This window comes from Schistocerca gregaria, chromosome 1 (genome assembly GCF_023897955.1).
Source record: "Schistocerca gregaria isolate iqSchGreg1 chromosome 1, iqSchGreg1.2, whole genome shotgun sequence".
NCBI classification, from domain to species: Eukaryota; Metazoa; Arthropoda; class Insecta; order Orthoptera; family Acrididae; genus Schistocerca; species Schistocerca gregaria.
In genome coordinates, this window is record NC_064920.1 from 536,935,102 (window position 1) to 536,950,289 (window position 15,188).

General features: G+C 38.0%; 1 protein-coding gene across 3 annotated transcripts in view; it reads left to right on the forward strand.

The window, feature by feature from the left end:
• Positions 1 to 15,188, forward strand: part of LOC126355420 (WD repeat-containing protein 35) — a 189,599-nt gene that overhangs the window by 161,295 nt on the left and 13,116 nt on the right. For all 3 annotated transcript variants that reach the window (XM_050005727.1, XM_050005736.1, XM_050005742.1), the window contains one exon: positions 6,861 to 7,021. In XM_050005727.1, the coding sequence (XP_049861684.1) occupies positions 6,861 to 7,021 (161 nt within the window). The remainder of the gene's footprint in view (positions 1 to 6,860; positions 7,022 to 15,188) is intronic.

Here is a 15,188-nt window from a genome sequence, read left to right on the forward strand (position 1 = left end):
AGAAGTAGATTTGTGTGTTAACTCAGTTAGAACTAGTAATTACAACTTCTTCTCTTTCTTCCTCCTCCTCCTTGAACATTTACATTACAGAGGGTCAACTTTCCTAATTTTCAAGGCCTTTTTAGTCCATCAGTATGCACCTTGTTTTATCAGACATGTATTATTAATGTCATTTCCTCTCTTACCTGTGATGATGGAAAGACTTTTCTTCACAACATATACATCAGGTCTGAGTAAGATGTGGTCATTCCATCGTGGTGATCTTATCTGTATTATATGCTACTTTCATTTCCATTACAAACCTTACCCTTAAGAGTGACTTCAACAAGACCACTGCAACCCTAGAAAATGGCAAGCCAAACTCTGTCAGTCAGAAATGAAATTGCTACAAAAAATTTATGGAATGTTGAAGGAGTCTTGTTTGTGAATTTAGTGAAATATGGAATGATAATTGGTTGTGAATCATACTATGAGGCATTAACAGTTCTAAACAAATGATGTGCTGTCATTTTTTGTCTCACAATCTTTGGCCCCAATCTGCTTAACAAACACAAGAATTGTGGCATCAGTAAAAATTGGATGTTTTGAACAATCACCTTGCAGCCAAAACTTTGCTCCAAATGATTTTCACCTCTTCAAACTCAAAGAAAGGGGCTTGGCTCCTATCACTTGACTCTGATGAAGAATTTCAAGATACCATTTTAAGGAGGTCATTGCAATCTCTGGTGGCAGAATTTTATGTAGAGAAGACTTTGTCACAACTTTTTCATTTATTACATTGTATTTGTTTCATACAGAAATGTACATAATATTTGCTGTTGCATTGTCTTGTATAATCTTCCATTGTGCATACTACTGGCTACTGATACACGAGATAAACACTTATATGCTGTTTAAAATATTTTTCATAAATAAAGCAGCTGGTAGCAATTAGATGGCATGACTTGTTTCATGTCTACATTGCGGCAGCTTCAGCATGGGAGCCTCTTAGTCTGATATCACCTCCAGTGACTGTTTCCTACAGCAGCCCTTAGCAATGTGTACTGTGCTACATGATGTAGCTATAATTTTACTGGCACTTAGCAGCTTATGTCAGTTCCAGTGACTTTAATTTTATGTGATTTTAAAATTAACTTCTTAAGAAGTATTGTTATGTGACAAGTATTATTGCTTTTAAATTTGTCTGTTAGGTGCAACAGTGAGTACAACTTTCTTATAAATCTGTTCAGAATAAAAACTGTTCATTCCTATTTTTATGTATATTGCTATTTATTTATGATCTTTCTAGGTAATTATGGATGAAGTCACCAATAGTCAGTATCGAAACATGGTAAAAGTAAAATCTCATTACAAACAGTCAACTGTTTTATATTTATCATATCCTTACAAGATGATAATCTTCTGACAAATTTGCTTTGACTGTTCCAGTATTATTTTCCAGATGGCCTTTGTTTGTTACAATTGTAGGTGTGTTTTTACCATTATGTCATGGAAGGTTCAGCTCAGTGGGTATGAACAGAGCTACTATTTCAAATGTAATTTCAATCACAGGCAACTTCACATCACTCATGACATTTGGAATGCGGATTTACTGCAAACTTTGTACACTCGTAGTACTCCGTGAGGACAACAAAATGTGTAAGGAGTAGCGCATACTTCTCAAGCGTTATTGAGAAAATTGCAAGATAATATCAGTCATCAAATATGAACCTGTGCGTGGCCTTTATTATCATAAAGCGGTGGCAGCTGAGTGGTTAGTGTCCAAGCCCCGTAATCCTAGGTAATTGGATCGAGTCCCATTCGTCACTTCTTCTTCTTCTCCTCCTCCTCCTCCTCCTCTCTCTCTCTCTTTCTTTTTACAGTCATATTCTTTAGTATTTATATTATAATGGGAAAAATACATGTAATCAGATGAACTTTTATTAAATTTACAATGTTATTTGGCAGTCTACAAATTTTTGTTATCAAAAATAATATAATATTCATAACTAGCAACTAGTAAACGACCAGACGCATAAGTAGTAGTAGTAGTAGTAGTATGGTATTCTGCCTTACTGTGGGTCTTGTCATGAGTTAAGCCTCTTCCCCTTTCCCCGCCACCATTCCTTCTATTCCTTCCTTCAATAAACAGTCCCTCCTCAAACAATGTCCAATCCAGTTCTGTTTTCTCTTTCTGATGACTTTCAGCATGTTTCTTTCTCCTCCAACCTTTCTTAATACTTCTTCATTCCTTACTCAGTCTTCCCATTTCACTTTTTCCAGTCTTCTCCATATCCACATCTCTAGTGCCTCCAATCTTCTTTCATCTTCCTTCCTCAGTGTCCAGGTCTCCACACCATATAAACCATATAAACGCATAAAGTGATATTGAAAATGTTTGCTTATCCATGATTTGAGAAATCCCTTATACCTGGAAGGAGCCCAAAACTACTTGTTACCTGCAAGTTTTGACTGCCACAGACAGCTTTCAAAAGATGTACAACTAATGGTCGCTTTCAACATTACGAGTACAAGTTTCAGGATGGTATTTCTCGTAAAAACATAGAAAACATTAAGTTAAACGGCACCAGCTGCATGGAATAAATACTATGTTTCCACACAAGGTCTTTTGAGGTTTTCCATGGAAAAACAAACCTCACAAACATTTTTAAAAACCTCTCTTTCATCTGATAATTTGGGAGCAAACCTTGTATAACACAGCATTTCCTTGAATATCGGAACTGATAATAATTGGTCATGCAGTATCGAAGTATTTTAATAGTGTCTACATGAGAAGCAATTTCTCGTTCTCTTTCGATTAAATAAGAAGAATTTTGAAGATGTATAATGAAATATTTACCTTGCCTGTAGAAATAAACATTACACGGTTGGCAAATTGGCACGTATTTCGGAGGTATGACTAACCGTACATGTTCCAAGTCCTTCGTCATCGGTGAAAATTTCGTTGTACAAACCCCAAGAATCTATTATTAATAAGAAATTTTTTTTCTTGACGTAGGGAAGCATGATACTAGATAAAAATTAACAATATAATTGCATGGTAAGTTTCCCAGATTCTGAACTCTTTTATGAAAACATTTGGAAGACCTTTCATTAATTTGTCAATGGTGGTCTGAACCTTTGGTTGAAAGTTCCCTGTGGCTTCTAGCAAACAAAGAAACATGTGGCAATAATTCGCCACACAATTTTATCACATATTTTGCCTTGTACGAATGCGTCACCTTATTCTATCGCGCCTTCTGACAAACACGGTCTTCGAATTTCTTTCGGTGAGAGTTCTTATGTATATGAACTGGTACTGACAACCTGTCTGGTCTGTATTGATAACAATCTGCCCTCGTCTGCAATTGAAACTTTCTCACAGCTTCAAGTATTTCTTCCGCAGATACACATTCCCTCAAACTCACATAGTGCATGATCTTCCTCTGCCGAATTCTGTGCTGTAGTTTGAATTTTTTTATCCATGAAATCGATGCTTTGAAGAAGTAGTCCTCTGATTGGAATTGGCCTGCAGCAGCCACAGCCCACTGCTGTAGGTTTCTGGTTGTTACCTTAAAAGTAAAATCAAAGTTTCATTTTATTAATATAATTATTTCTTAGAATGAGGTTGTTGAAGATATAGAAAATTAGATGTAGAGTGATGAAAATGAGCACTTATTTGCTGATAATTTTGGCGAGACTCCACGAAACGGTCATAGGTCCACAAATCAATTACCGAATATTTATCGATCGTTGATCATCCAGGTTTCACATTTTCTTCCCATCTCTTCAAATCATCTTTTCTTGTCAAACTTCTAGACCGCAGATATCTGGAGAGTTCGAAGACTCCATCGGGGGTGTTCTTTTGCCAGTTTAACAACTTTTATTTTGGTCTCCAACAGAACATAATCACCCTTTGATGCCTTTTCTGCGGGCTCATAATCTTCATCGTCGGACGAATTTTCTTCAACTTCACGGAATTGATCATCTTTGTCTACTTCATCAAAATGACTAAGGTCCTCATCAGTGATGAGTATTTTTTTCTCCTAACATTTCCATGGTAGCCCGATACAGTTGTTCTCCAATCAATCACCGTTGCATCGGCAGAAATCGTTGATGATGCTTCTGTATCAATGACGTCCGCTTCTTGAAGAAGACTCTCACAATATACAAACGCATCTTCCAAACAACGTTTCACATTTACACTATGGATTGAATATTCATGACATTCCTCACCACAGTTCTCGAAGAACTGGGTGTCACTTCCATTTTTCTAGTCACGATGTAAGGTTTTATACTTCACAAACAATTCGCATGTAAGGTATTTCTTCGTGCTACATAAGCAAGACCTCACTGCTATGCGAGTTAACCATTGAATGATCCCCATTCTACCCCATTTTGAGCCTGGTCCTCCCCTCATTGATCGGTTACTAGTCTGTAGTTATGAATATTATATTATTTGTGATAATAAAAATTTGTAGACTGCCAAATAACATTGTAAATATAATAAAAGTTCATCTGATTACACGTATTTTTTCCATTATATTAATTGTAACATAAATGCTAAAGAATATGACTGAGTTGGGAGGGGGAGTGATGAACAGGACTCGATCTAGTGACCAACGACCTTCGATTACAGGGCTTGGTTGCTAACCACTCAGATGCCGCTGCTTCGTGATAACAACGGCCACGCACATGTACATATTTGATGACTGAAATTATCTTGTGATTTTCTCAATAATGCTTGAGAAGTACGTGCTACTGCTTACACATTTTGTTGTCCTCATGGAGTACTACAAGTGTACGAAGTTTGCAGTAAATCTGCGTTCCAAACGTCATGGCCTCCCCTTGTCAGATACAAAAATCATTGTGAAAGTGTGTGATAGATAATCAATGTCTATCGATTTGTCTTGTCAAAGGTCTCAGATACTAATAGAGTATGTATCACCTTTTTGTGATTACCAGTTTCCAGTGCATATTACCAAACACTTTCCACAAATCTCATTGATATTTTTTTTTTTTTTGTAGCAGTTTCCTCTGTATACTTACATATATTGTAACCTGTATTATGGCACCCATGCCTGTATGTATGTTTTACCTATTTGTTTCTTGCGTATAAGAGGTGGACATTAGGAACCAGCCTGATACTTGCCATGACTGTGTCGGTACATTAAAATGATCCGCAAAATTAATGAGACATGTTAAATTATCATCCAATTAATTGCCTCCACAGTGTAATTAATTAATCACTATTATTATTGACCCCAAAAAGATGTGAATTTAAGTTTGAGTAGTGGAACTAAAGCTGTACTTGGACAGATTCACACTTACCACCAATCTTCAAACATCTCCCACTTGCTAGATGCAAGACAGTGCCACATTTGCTATCCAGTAGCATCCAGGGCTACAAAAATTTAACCACGTCTTTTGCCAAAGCTTCTGCAACTATCATCATGCCCAGAAATGAGGAAGATCTTAACCACAATTCTTGTCACTTCTCTCAGTGGTATTCTGCTATAAAAACAATATCCTTATGCCACATATGTCACATGGATCACATGAAAGACCCAGGTGCTAGAGCTACCTAGTGCTCCCACCCAGCTCATCTTACTCCATTCCAGTCACAGGCATATCTTTCAATATTAGAGGCAGGGCCGTAGGTGGAAACAGTCATTTCATATACCAGTTTCACTTTAACTTTTGCCCAACCTTAATGTGGGTATGAGCACAAACCAAGGGTTCACCAAAATGAAAGACCACTGCCAAAAACCATGGTCAAGAACACCGTTGCCCACCTGGTGGCAGAACAGGGTGCTGAGCAAAACTGCTTGACATTAATGGGTGCTTTGCTGCTTTGTAACCCGAGTCCTATAGACCCTTCTCCTGGGACCAGCTCCTAGCTTCTCCGAATTACGTAAACAGGAATTATCCTTACACCATATCTCTTGATCCCACAGTCCTCATGACCTCAGTCTCTTCTAGCACTTGTCCCATACCCAACTCCACATTATTCATCGCACACACACATCATCTCTGCAGTTCTCTTCTTCTTCTATTCCAGCTCACCCTCCCAATCTACTCTCTACTGCATGCCACACACAACTCCTCATCTCTTCTTCAGGGTGAGCTAATGAGTGCTGCATTCATTTCCCATTCCCTTGCTGGCTCTCCCTCCCAGTTCTTAGCCAGCATACCTTCCATCCTTACCTTCTCCCCTCTACCCCTCCTGTCCCCTCGCAGTGAATTCACCCCAGACAAGGTAAGCTGCTACACCAGTATGATGTAGTCAGGTTGGGCAGATTGTGTTCAGTTGCACTATAGGGTGAAAAAAGGCTTTATTAGTAACCAATACCCTGTAAACAAAAACTGCACAAGGAAAAAGAGAGACTGCAGTATTTTAATTACCACAACAGCTATCATTTATTTACATAATGGGCACAGCTCACCTCCTCAACAGTTCTTTGGTTTAGGTGAAATTTTGCATTCTGCCTCTGGTAGATGGTAGATGTTGCCTTGTGATATAAGAATAAGGGAAACATTTACAATATTTCACAGTAATTTCATACACAAAAGAATATCATGTATGAAATTACTGCGAAATCTTGCAAATGGCTTTCTTATTCTAGTACAAAATAATGTCATTACTTGAATATTATGGAGTATCAAATGATGTTCCGAATACTTTTGCAGTATAGCTTTTACTAGTTTATGTTTCAGTTATATTTAATCTTGTAGTTGTTGTGTGATAAATAATGTAATAAATCAATGTTATTTAGATCTCACTATGCAGTAGATGTATGAGGTAATTTCTATGCCATATTTCTGCTTGAGAATCCAAATATTTTGGGAGCTATTAAGATTTGATACCTCTAATTTTACAGGCAATTTTGAAGCTGCAATGAAAACTGCCCTCCATCTACGTGAATATGAAGATATACTTGAATCTGAGGATGTATATTGCATACTTGCATTAGCCAGCAGTGCAAATAAGGCATTTGGAGTTTGTTCTAAAGCATTTATCAAACTTGAATCTCTTGAAACGGTAAGCTTCCAGTACTCAGCAGTTGTATTGTTAAACTGTTTTACGGAGAGTATCAGCTGAGTTGTATACAGAGAGAATTCACAAAGTTATTCACTTAGCTGCAGCTACCTCACTTATTAGTCATCCACAAAAGCACCATATTCCCAGTTGTATTGGAGCCTGTAAACACCATCTCCATAAGTGTGACAGAGTAGTTGCAAGAGTACTGCAGATGTACCATTGTTATTCATTAGACACATACCCTGAAAAGAAAGTATTTGTAGGTCTTTCAAAAGCAGTGTTGATGTGTCTGTAATAATTAATTATGAGTGTGGCTCCAGTTGCCAGAGACTGCTGTTGTGTGTTTGTGTGGTTGGGCAGTTGGGGCCTTGCTGGCTGAAAGGTTATTAGTGACAGTAGCAACTGTATTTAGAATTTTTAAAAAAAATTTGCCTCACTTACTCAGTTTTTACCCTGATTGAATCCAGCTTGACTTGTGTGTTAGCTTTCTACCCAACCATTGAACTTTGATTCAGCACTCTTTATAGTTCACAAGAAAAATATGGAACCTGTTGATCAATTCTAAAACACTCCAAGTGATTCTGTTGGACCTAGTGATCTCTGAAGAGAAACCAAGAGGGTAGCCGGTAAGTTGAACTAAAGTAACAAGACATGCCCACTGTGTTAAAAGATTTTTGTATCTAATAAAACAGGTAACTCAAGAGCTTTTCTTCAGGTCAGTAATCTTCTTAAAAGTAATGCTCTTAGAAAACATTTGATAATAACTCATGTGATAGGGTGTGTAGCTGAAGCCATGAAAACTTCTGAACTCCTAAAGAAGTCAAAATGAGGTATACAAAGGGTGTTCAAAAAGTTTTGCACAGTCATCTCTAATTTTTTTATTTATTTATTTTTTTTTCTTTTGCAGGAGGAGAATGAAATTTTTTGTGATCATACTTATAGCTAAATGTTCCAAGTTGGTATATAAAAGTATTCTCTTTTATTTACAAGTGAGCCATAATGGACCGTGAAGTAGATGTCAGATTGCGACAACGGGTGGTGAGGAAGTTCCTCTTCAAGACTGGCGATGACTCTGCTCTTTGATTCACAGGAAGTTGCTCCCTGTTTGTGGAGAGGACACAGTGAATCACAGCAGCATCCAATGGTGGTTGCAGAGGTTTAAAGAAGGTGATTTCTCTCTACTGGACAATCCACGATACGATAGACCATCAATGGCAGTGGGTGATGTGAATAAGGAGACCATTGATCAAATCATACAAAATGACGTGTGATGACACAACAGCTTGCTGAAATGAATCATTTGTCACTGGGTAGTGTGGTATCACTGGTACAGTCACTAGGGTACAGAAAAATCTGTTCAGATTGGGTGCCTAGATTATTGACAAGAGAAATGAAAATGATGAGGAAGAATGTGTGCGAGGGTCTCATGAAGACCTTTAATGAAGACTGGAAACAGTGTTTTCACGGTGTCATTATCCAGGATGAAACATGGTTGTTTTTGTCCAAACTGAGAGCAAAACCCAATACATGGACTGGCCCTTGGAAGAAGAAACTGAGACTTTCACGAACAGCAGACCGAAAGATGGTGGCCTCTTTCTTCTGGGAGCAGTGTAGTTTCATTTTCATTGACTTTTTGGAACCTGACTCCACGATTAACCAGCACCATTACTGTTTGTCATTGGACAAGCTGTGATGCGTCATCAAGACCCACAGACCACAGCTTCAGGGTCAGCTTGTCAGATTACACCATGACAATGCCAAACCCTATACTGCCCATATGACGCAAGAGAAAATCAGGAAAATGGGTTGGAAAATTGTTCCTCATCCTCCCTACAGTCCGGACTTGACTTGACTTCGTCTGATTTTTACCTCTTTGGTCGTCTGAAGGCCCACCTACACGATAAAACATTTCATTGTGAAAAAGACCTTATTTTCTGTGTCAAGTGATGGTGTAAAAGTCAATCCCTAGAATTTTACCAAAGTGGATTTACATCATGGAAAGAACATTGGTCCAGCTGATGGAGGCTACATTGAGTAGGCTCAATGTATAGCTAAATGTTACAAGTATATTCACAAAAAATTTCATTCTCCTCCTGCAAAAAATAAAAAAATTATATACGACTGTGCAAAAGTTTTTGAACGCCCTTTATATTTATCGATGAGAAAGACAAACGGTAAACTGAAAAAGACATTACTTTTGCTTTTGATTTCTTGTGTTACCTGAATATATGAAATTATGTTTTCTGTGCCTCAAGATACACCCATACATTATAAATACCAAGAAATGTAACAAGTTCCAGCAGTTTGGGCACACTCCTTTTGTATTATGTGGGCAGAGCGACTTGCATGAAGTGTGGCATGGCTTTCATGGGCATGGTACCACTTTTATGTACCTGATAAATGTGTCAGCATAATCATCCATATTAGAGCAGGCAATTACTCAATATTTGCTAAAGAAGAAAAAGTTCAAGGAATCTAGGAGGAACAAAGTTAGAACAGGTGGACGGTTTCAAGTACTTAGAATGCATATTCTCACAGGATGGCAACATAGTGAAAGAACTGGAAGCAAGGTGTAGCAAAGCCAATGCAGTGAGCGCTCAGCTACGATCTACTCTCTTCTGCAAGAAGGAAGTCAGTACCAAGACTAAGTTATCTGTGCACCGTTCAATCTTTCGACCAACTTTGTTGTATGGGAGCGAAAGCTGGGTGGATTCAGGTTACCTTATCAACAAGGTTGAGGTTATGGATATGAAAGTATCTAGGATGATTGCAGGTACTAGTAGATGGGAACAATGGCAAGAGGGTGTCCACAATGAGGAAATTAAAGAAAAACTGGGAATGAACTATATAGATGTAGCAGTCAGGGCGAACAGGCTTAGATGGTGAGGTCATGTTACACGCATGGGAGAAGCAAGGTTACCCAAGAGACGCATGGGTTCAGAGCAGTAGAGGGTAGGAGGATTCAGATACCAAGGAGAAGGTACCTGGATTCGGTTAAGTGATTTTGAAGTAATAGGTTTAACATCAGAAGAGGCACCAATGTTAGCACTGAATAGGGGAACATGGAGGAATTTTATAAGGGGTCTATGCTCCAGACTGAACACTGAAAGGCATAATCAGTCTTAAATGATGATGATGATGATGATCTAGGTGATGAAATACACACCCTACCTTGGGGCAGTGGAGCAGCTGATGGCGATACGAGCTACATCATTGAAAACATCCTAACAGTTATCTTAAATTTTAGAATTTTCAATGATGTAGAAAAGAATGTTTCAAATAATGTAGCTTGTAGGAAATAGGTCCCACTTGTACCTGAGTATGTATTTGTAAAACCTGTACAGGACAGCCACTGAATCTGCGATCATGGCCAAGGTAAAACCTGAAGATGCAGACGAGGTGAGCGTGCAATACAACACAAAATCTATAACAGCAGTGTCTGCAGTGAGATTCAGTATATAATTTCCTCCAAAACAAAGAAAACAGAAACAGAACACCACTAACCCTTTTGCACCAGTGAACTTCTGTAGAAATCAGGAGAGACTGTGCTAATCGGCCGGTGAACTGCTGCAGAACTCGAGAGGGATCTGTGCCACTCAGCTGTAGCAGTTCTCTCTCTCCTGGTATTTATGTGCTTCACTAACTCTACTTCTGTGGACATTTTGACCTATCCAACATCTAGCAGCTGTGTTGGAGGACTGTAGAGTTAGCAGTAGACTCACTAGATAACAATTGCAATCAGTTTTAAAGTGTAGTTTCAGCTTCTGTTGCACTACTGATTTCCTGCCTTGTTTCAGTTCTTTACTGATGTGGTGAGCTCCTCACTTAGATGTTTTGTAAGGAATGCAATACAACACTGTGCGTCTCTCCGTGCTTCACAATTTATCATAAACTGAAGAATTTTTTTAATGTAACACTCTGTGAGATGAAATTGACATAATATAATGTAAACCAAATGTAAATGAACATTAATGTATATGTGTAAACAAAAATAACTTTAAACAATGGAAATCCAGGATGGAAGAATGGCAATATTATGTAAAGGATAGTTGCTACTCACCATATAATGGAGATGCAAGCCTGGCCTTGGCAGCCACAGACAGTGGTCATGTGTGAGAGTTGTATTTGTGCACATGTGTGTGTGTACTTATGTGTGTTGTCTAATTCTGATGAAGGGCTGTTTAGCTAAAAGCTTTGTTGTGCCTATGTGCAACTCAGCATCTCTGCTATATGGTGAGTAGCGACTACCTTTGTCATAATAGTGTCAGAAATAATGTTACACATGTTTCAAATAATGAATCATCCACCCCACCATTGCTGTGTCCAAAACTGTGAATCTAATAGAAGATCCAAAAAAATTACACGAATTGTCTAAAAGATCCAGAACAACCTTTTTATTCAAAATGAAGATTGAAACATTTGAATATATAGAAATATTTTCCCAAATAAGCATTTAAAATAATGTCTTACTATTGTAATTAAACTGTGAGTGTGAAAGCAGGGACAGAGAAAGCCCATGGCAGGGGATAGGGGGGAGTTTACTGTACAGTGTGCATGTGCGCGACTCGACTATCAGAATGCCAGAGTGAAAGGGTTAATGGAAGAATCAAGCTCTTTGTTCTTCATTACATCATTACACTTCCTGTCGTAACTCATCTTGTCACATTAGTACCCAATGCTGAAGTCATTGGCTTCCAGCATCGATTCTTCTTTTCCTGTTGACATGGAATGTTAAAAGAATGAAAAACATACAGTGAAGTATAAATTACTTCAGAATTTACATGAAAGAACTGAAGCTCCTATTGCAGGTGAAGAGACTGATTTTAAACCAATCTAAAAACTCCACTCCAAGGTTACAGTCTTCACTTAAAAAACTAACCTAGTATTGTTGTCAACGAGATTGTAAGTGGAGTACAAGGTAAGATTGGGTAGGAATGTCAAAGAAAATCATCCTTGTTCATTTAAAAGGGACTGTCCTGTCTTTCACCTAAATTAGTTTAATAAAATATAAATTTGGATGGCCAGATGAAGATTTTAACCCCATGACTCCTGGAATGGTAGTCTTGTCCCTTAGCTGTTCTATCACGCTGCTCAGCCCCCGTGGAAAAAGCACAAAAAAACTAAGTTACACTTTTAGTCAGCAGCTTGTAGTACTGCTCATCAGCAGTCCCATTAACCACATATGTCCAAGCTGTTATGCTGCCATACATGCATCACTGCTACTACTGCTGTTATGCCCCAGCTCAGTGTACTTGGCACTGCAAGAATGCTTCAGTAGAAAGGCTCTGAGAGAGCATGTTATTCATCTTCCCTCTTAATGTCTGGTACTGGTGTTGATACTAAAACATCAGAAACATTCACGAGGTTTGGGGATGATCACTCACCAGGGGGATGTTGCATTGCAGACATGTGACCACAGCAGCATAAGCCTTGCACTGTGTGGTGGGTATGTCCAATTGCAGTGTGCTGCAAAGTATAGAAACACTTTGCCAAACTGTTTGTCACTAGTATTAACTTTAACTATGTGCTTCCTGGATGTCACCTATGGATCTTCATCATCTTTTTTTTTCCTTTAATGACTGCTGTTAACGACTTTTGTCTGAGAATTTGTTTCCTCACATAATGGAGACTCTGCAAGTGATATTCTTTCTACTGTTTCCCAACTTTTGATTTGTGTTCCTTGTGTATTCACTTATTTTATGAATATAAAGCTTAATGTCAATACTTAATGCTTGATGATGTCATCACCTTCTACAGTGGATATCTTTTTGTAGGGAGGGATCAGGCTTTTGGGGTACAAGACACCAATAGATGCTGCAGAAGACCTGGTTTTCTGTTTTGGCTGAAGCTTAAGCCATTATTTGTGAAATATCTTGCTGTTTTGAGCTTGTTAGATAATCATTAGCATGCAGATGCCAGTTGTGCATATACGCAAATGAACGGCATTTTCAGCGACATATCTAAAACAATATTAATCACACAACACTGTGAACACCATCTCTGATCGCCACTAATATCAAAACCTTGATGTACTCACTAACAGGGGAATATTCCACCTGTGACACTTTTCCGGTTCCATACCTCAATCGGTAAAAACAGAACTCTTATAGGACCACTTTGTTGTCTGTTTGCCTGTCTCTCCAACTGTAAAAACCCCTTTTTCTTAGTAATGGGTAGATGTATCAAGTTGAAATTTATGCCACATAGTAAGGTCTATGGTCCCTTGGCAATGCAATCAAAAGATATGGCTATTTATGTTGCATATTTTGACGCTTGAAAATTTGCTCATTAAAACTATAGAGTACTTCTCCAATTTGGCAGCAAGCAAGATTTCACAGTACAACAAAAAGGCAACATCAGAAAATTGTTAATTTGTAATTATATCACATAAAGTAATTTTATTTGTTATCAAACTGAATGTCTGTCCATTTGCCTGTTAAGACACAGGTAGAGTTATTGGGTTGAAATTTATGTCACATGCTAAGGTCTATGGTCCCTTGGTGGTGCAAAAACTTGATGCTTCTAAGTCAATGCAATTCAAAGATATGGCCATTTGTATCACATATTTTGATGCTTGATACCTGTAGGGTACATAAGTTGACATAGAATCATGAAATTTCTCTGGAATCATGGTTCACAGTACAATTAAAGGGAAAAAAATTGAAGAATTGGTAATTTGTAGTTGTATTACACAAAAAATATTTATTTTGCCATTTGTTACCGACATAGAATCCTGGGGCCGATATCTTGCCAGTAAGAGTGTCAATAACAGGCAAAAGTTGGAAAGAATCTCAATTCCCGGGATGGACGAACTGTCTATTTACACATTTTACTTTGTATGGAATACTTAAGAGTGTGAGTCCTACTCATAACTGGTCAGTTTTTTTTATCTCCTCCAAACACACTAAAATTTTGTCATGTTCACCACCCAAATTTCATACTCAACTGACCAACTAATAACTTGGCAAAGAAAAAAGAAATCGGTCCACCTTTCATACAGAGTGATTTAAGGTGGAATTATCACATAACACTAGTTGCTGGAAATGCAAGTGCCAGACTAAAGTTCATTGGAATAATTCTAAGGAAACTTAATTCACCCATGAAGAAAGTATTTTACAGAATCTCTGTTCATGTGATTCTCGAGCATTGCTCATCAGTCTTAGAGGGTAGGATTAAAAGAGTGGATAGAAAGGATTCTAAAAGACTTGTGTATTTTGTCACCAATTTGTTTAGTTAGCACAGGAGAATTGTGGAGTTGCTCAGTAACTCCAGCGGTGGATGTTAGAAGAGAAGTTTTGGTCATTGTGTAGAGTTTTACTGTTAAGAGTATAAAATTCCAAGAAGATTATAGGAATAAAATAAATTTGACCCACGTATGTCTCACATAATAGCCATGATGATAAAGATCAAATAAATTGGAGCATTTTACAGCTTACCAGCAGCCATTCTTATTCACTGCTATAATAGAAACACAACGTACATCTGCCACACACTGCAAGATGACTTGGAAAACGTATATGTAGATGTATATAATTTTAAATGTTGAGCAAGTAAGAACCTCGAGGTTCATTGATATGATCGAATACGGCACTTGATGACAGAAGATGATGGGTACAAAACATTGTGACAATGCCACCACTTGGCTGATGAATTCATCTCAGGTTATCATTGAAAAAACATATCTCATGCTACATATCTACTGTCTCCTGGCTCCTTTCTTCACTGAAATTTGTATTTTATCGGCATTTGATTTTTATTTTTTTTTGGGGGGGGGGGGGGGATCTAAAGTTTAAAAAAACCTCTCTCACACCGGCCTGATTTAGCTTCACTGATCAGGATAGTAAAAACATGTGTATATTAAGGGAATTTTCATTCACAAAGTAGGCTTATCACATTCACACAGTTCAATACTGTTCTATCCTGATTAAATTGAGCTTAACTTAAATTCCATAAGGCAGCGAAGCAATTTCGAAGTCTCAGTGCGACAAAAATTGTCAGGCGATCTCCTGAAAACATTTGTAATAATTATTAACTTTTGGTGATCACATGGGGAAGACCAGAGATCTGCTGGTAAGACCATGTTAGCCTATTTATTTATACTGGATATCTTGAGCATGCAAAACGGCAGGTTCGTCCAGTGTAAATCAGATGTTCCCCACTGATCCCG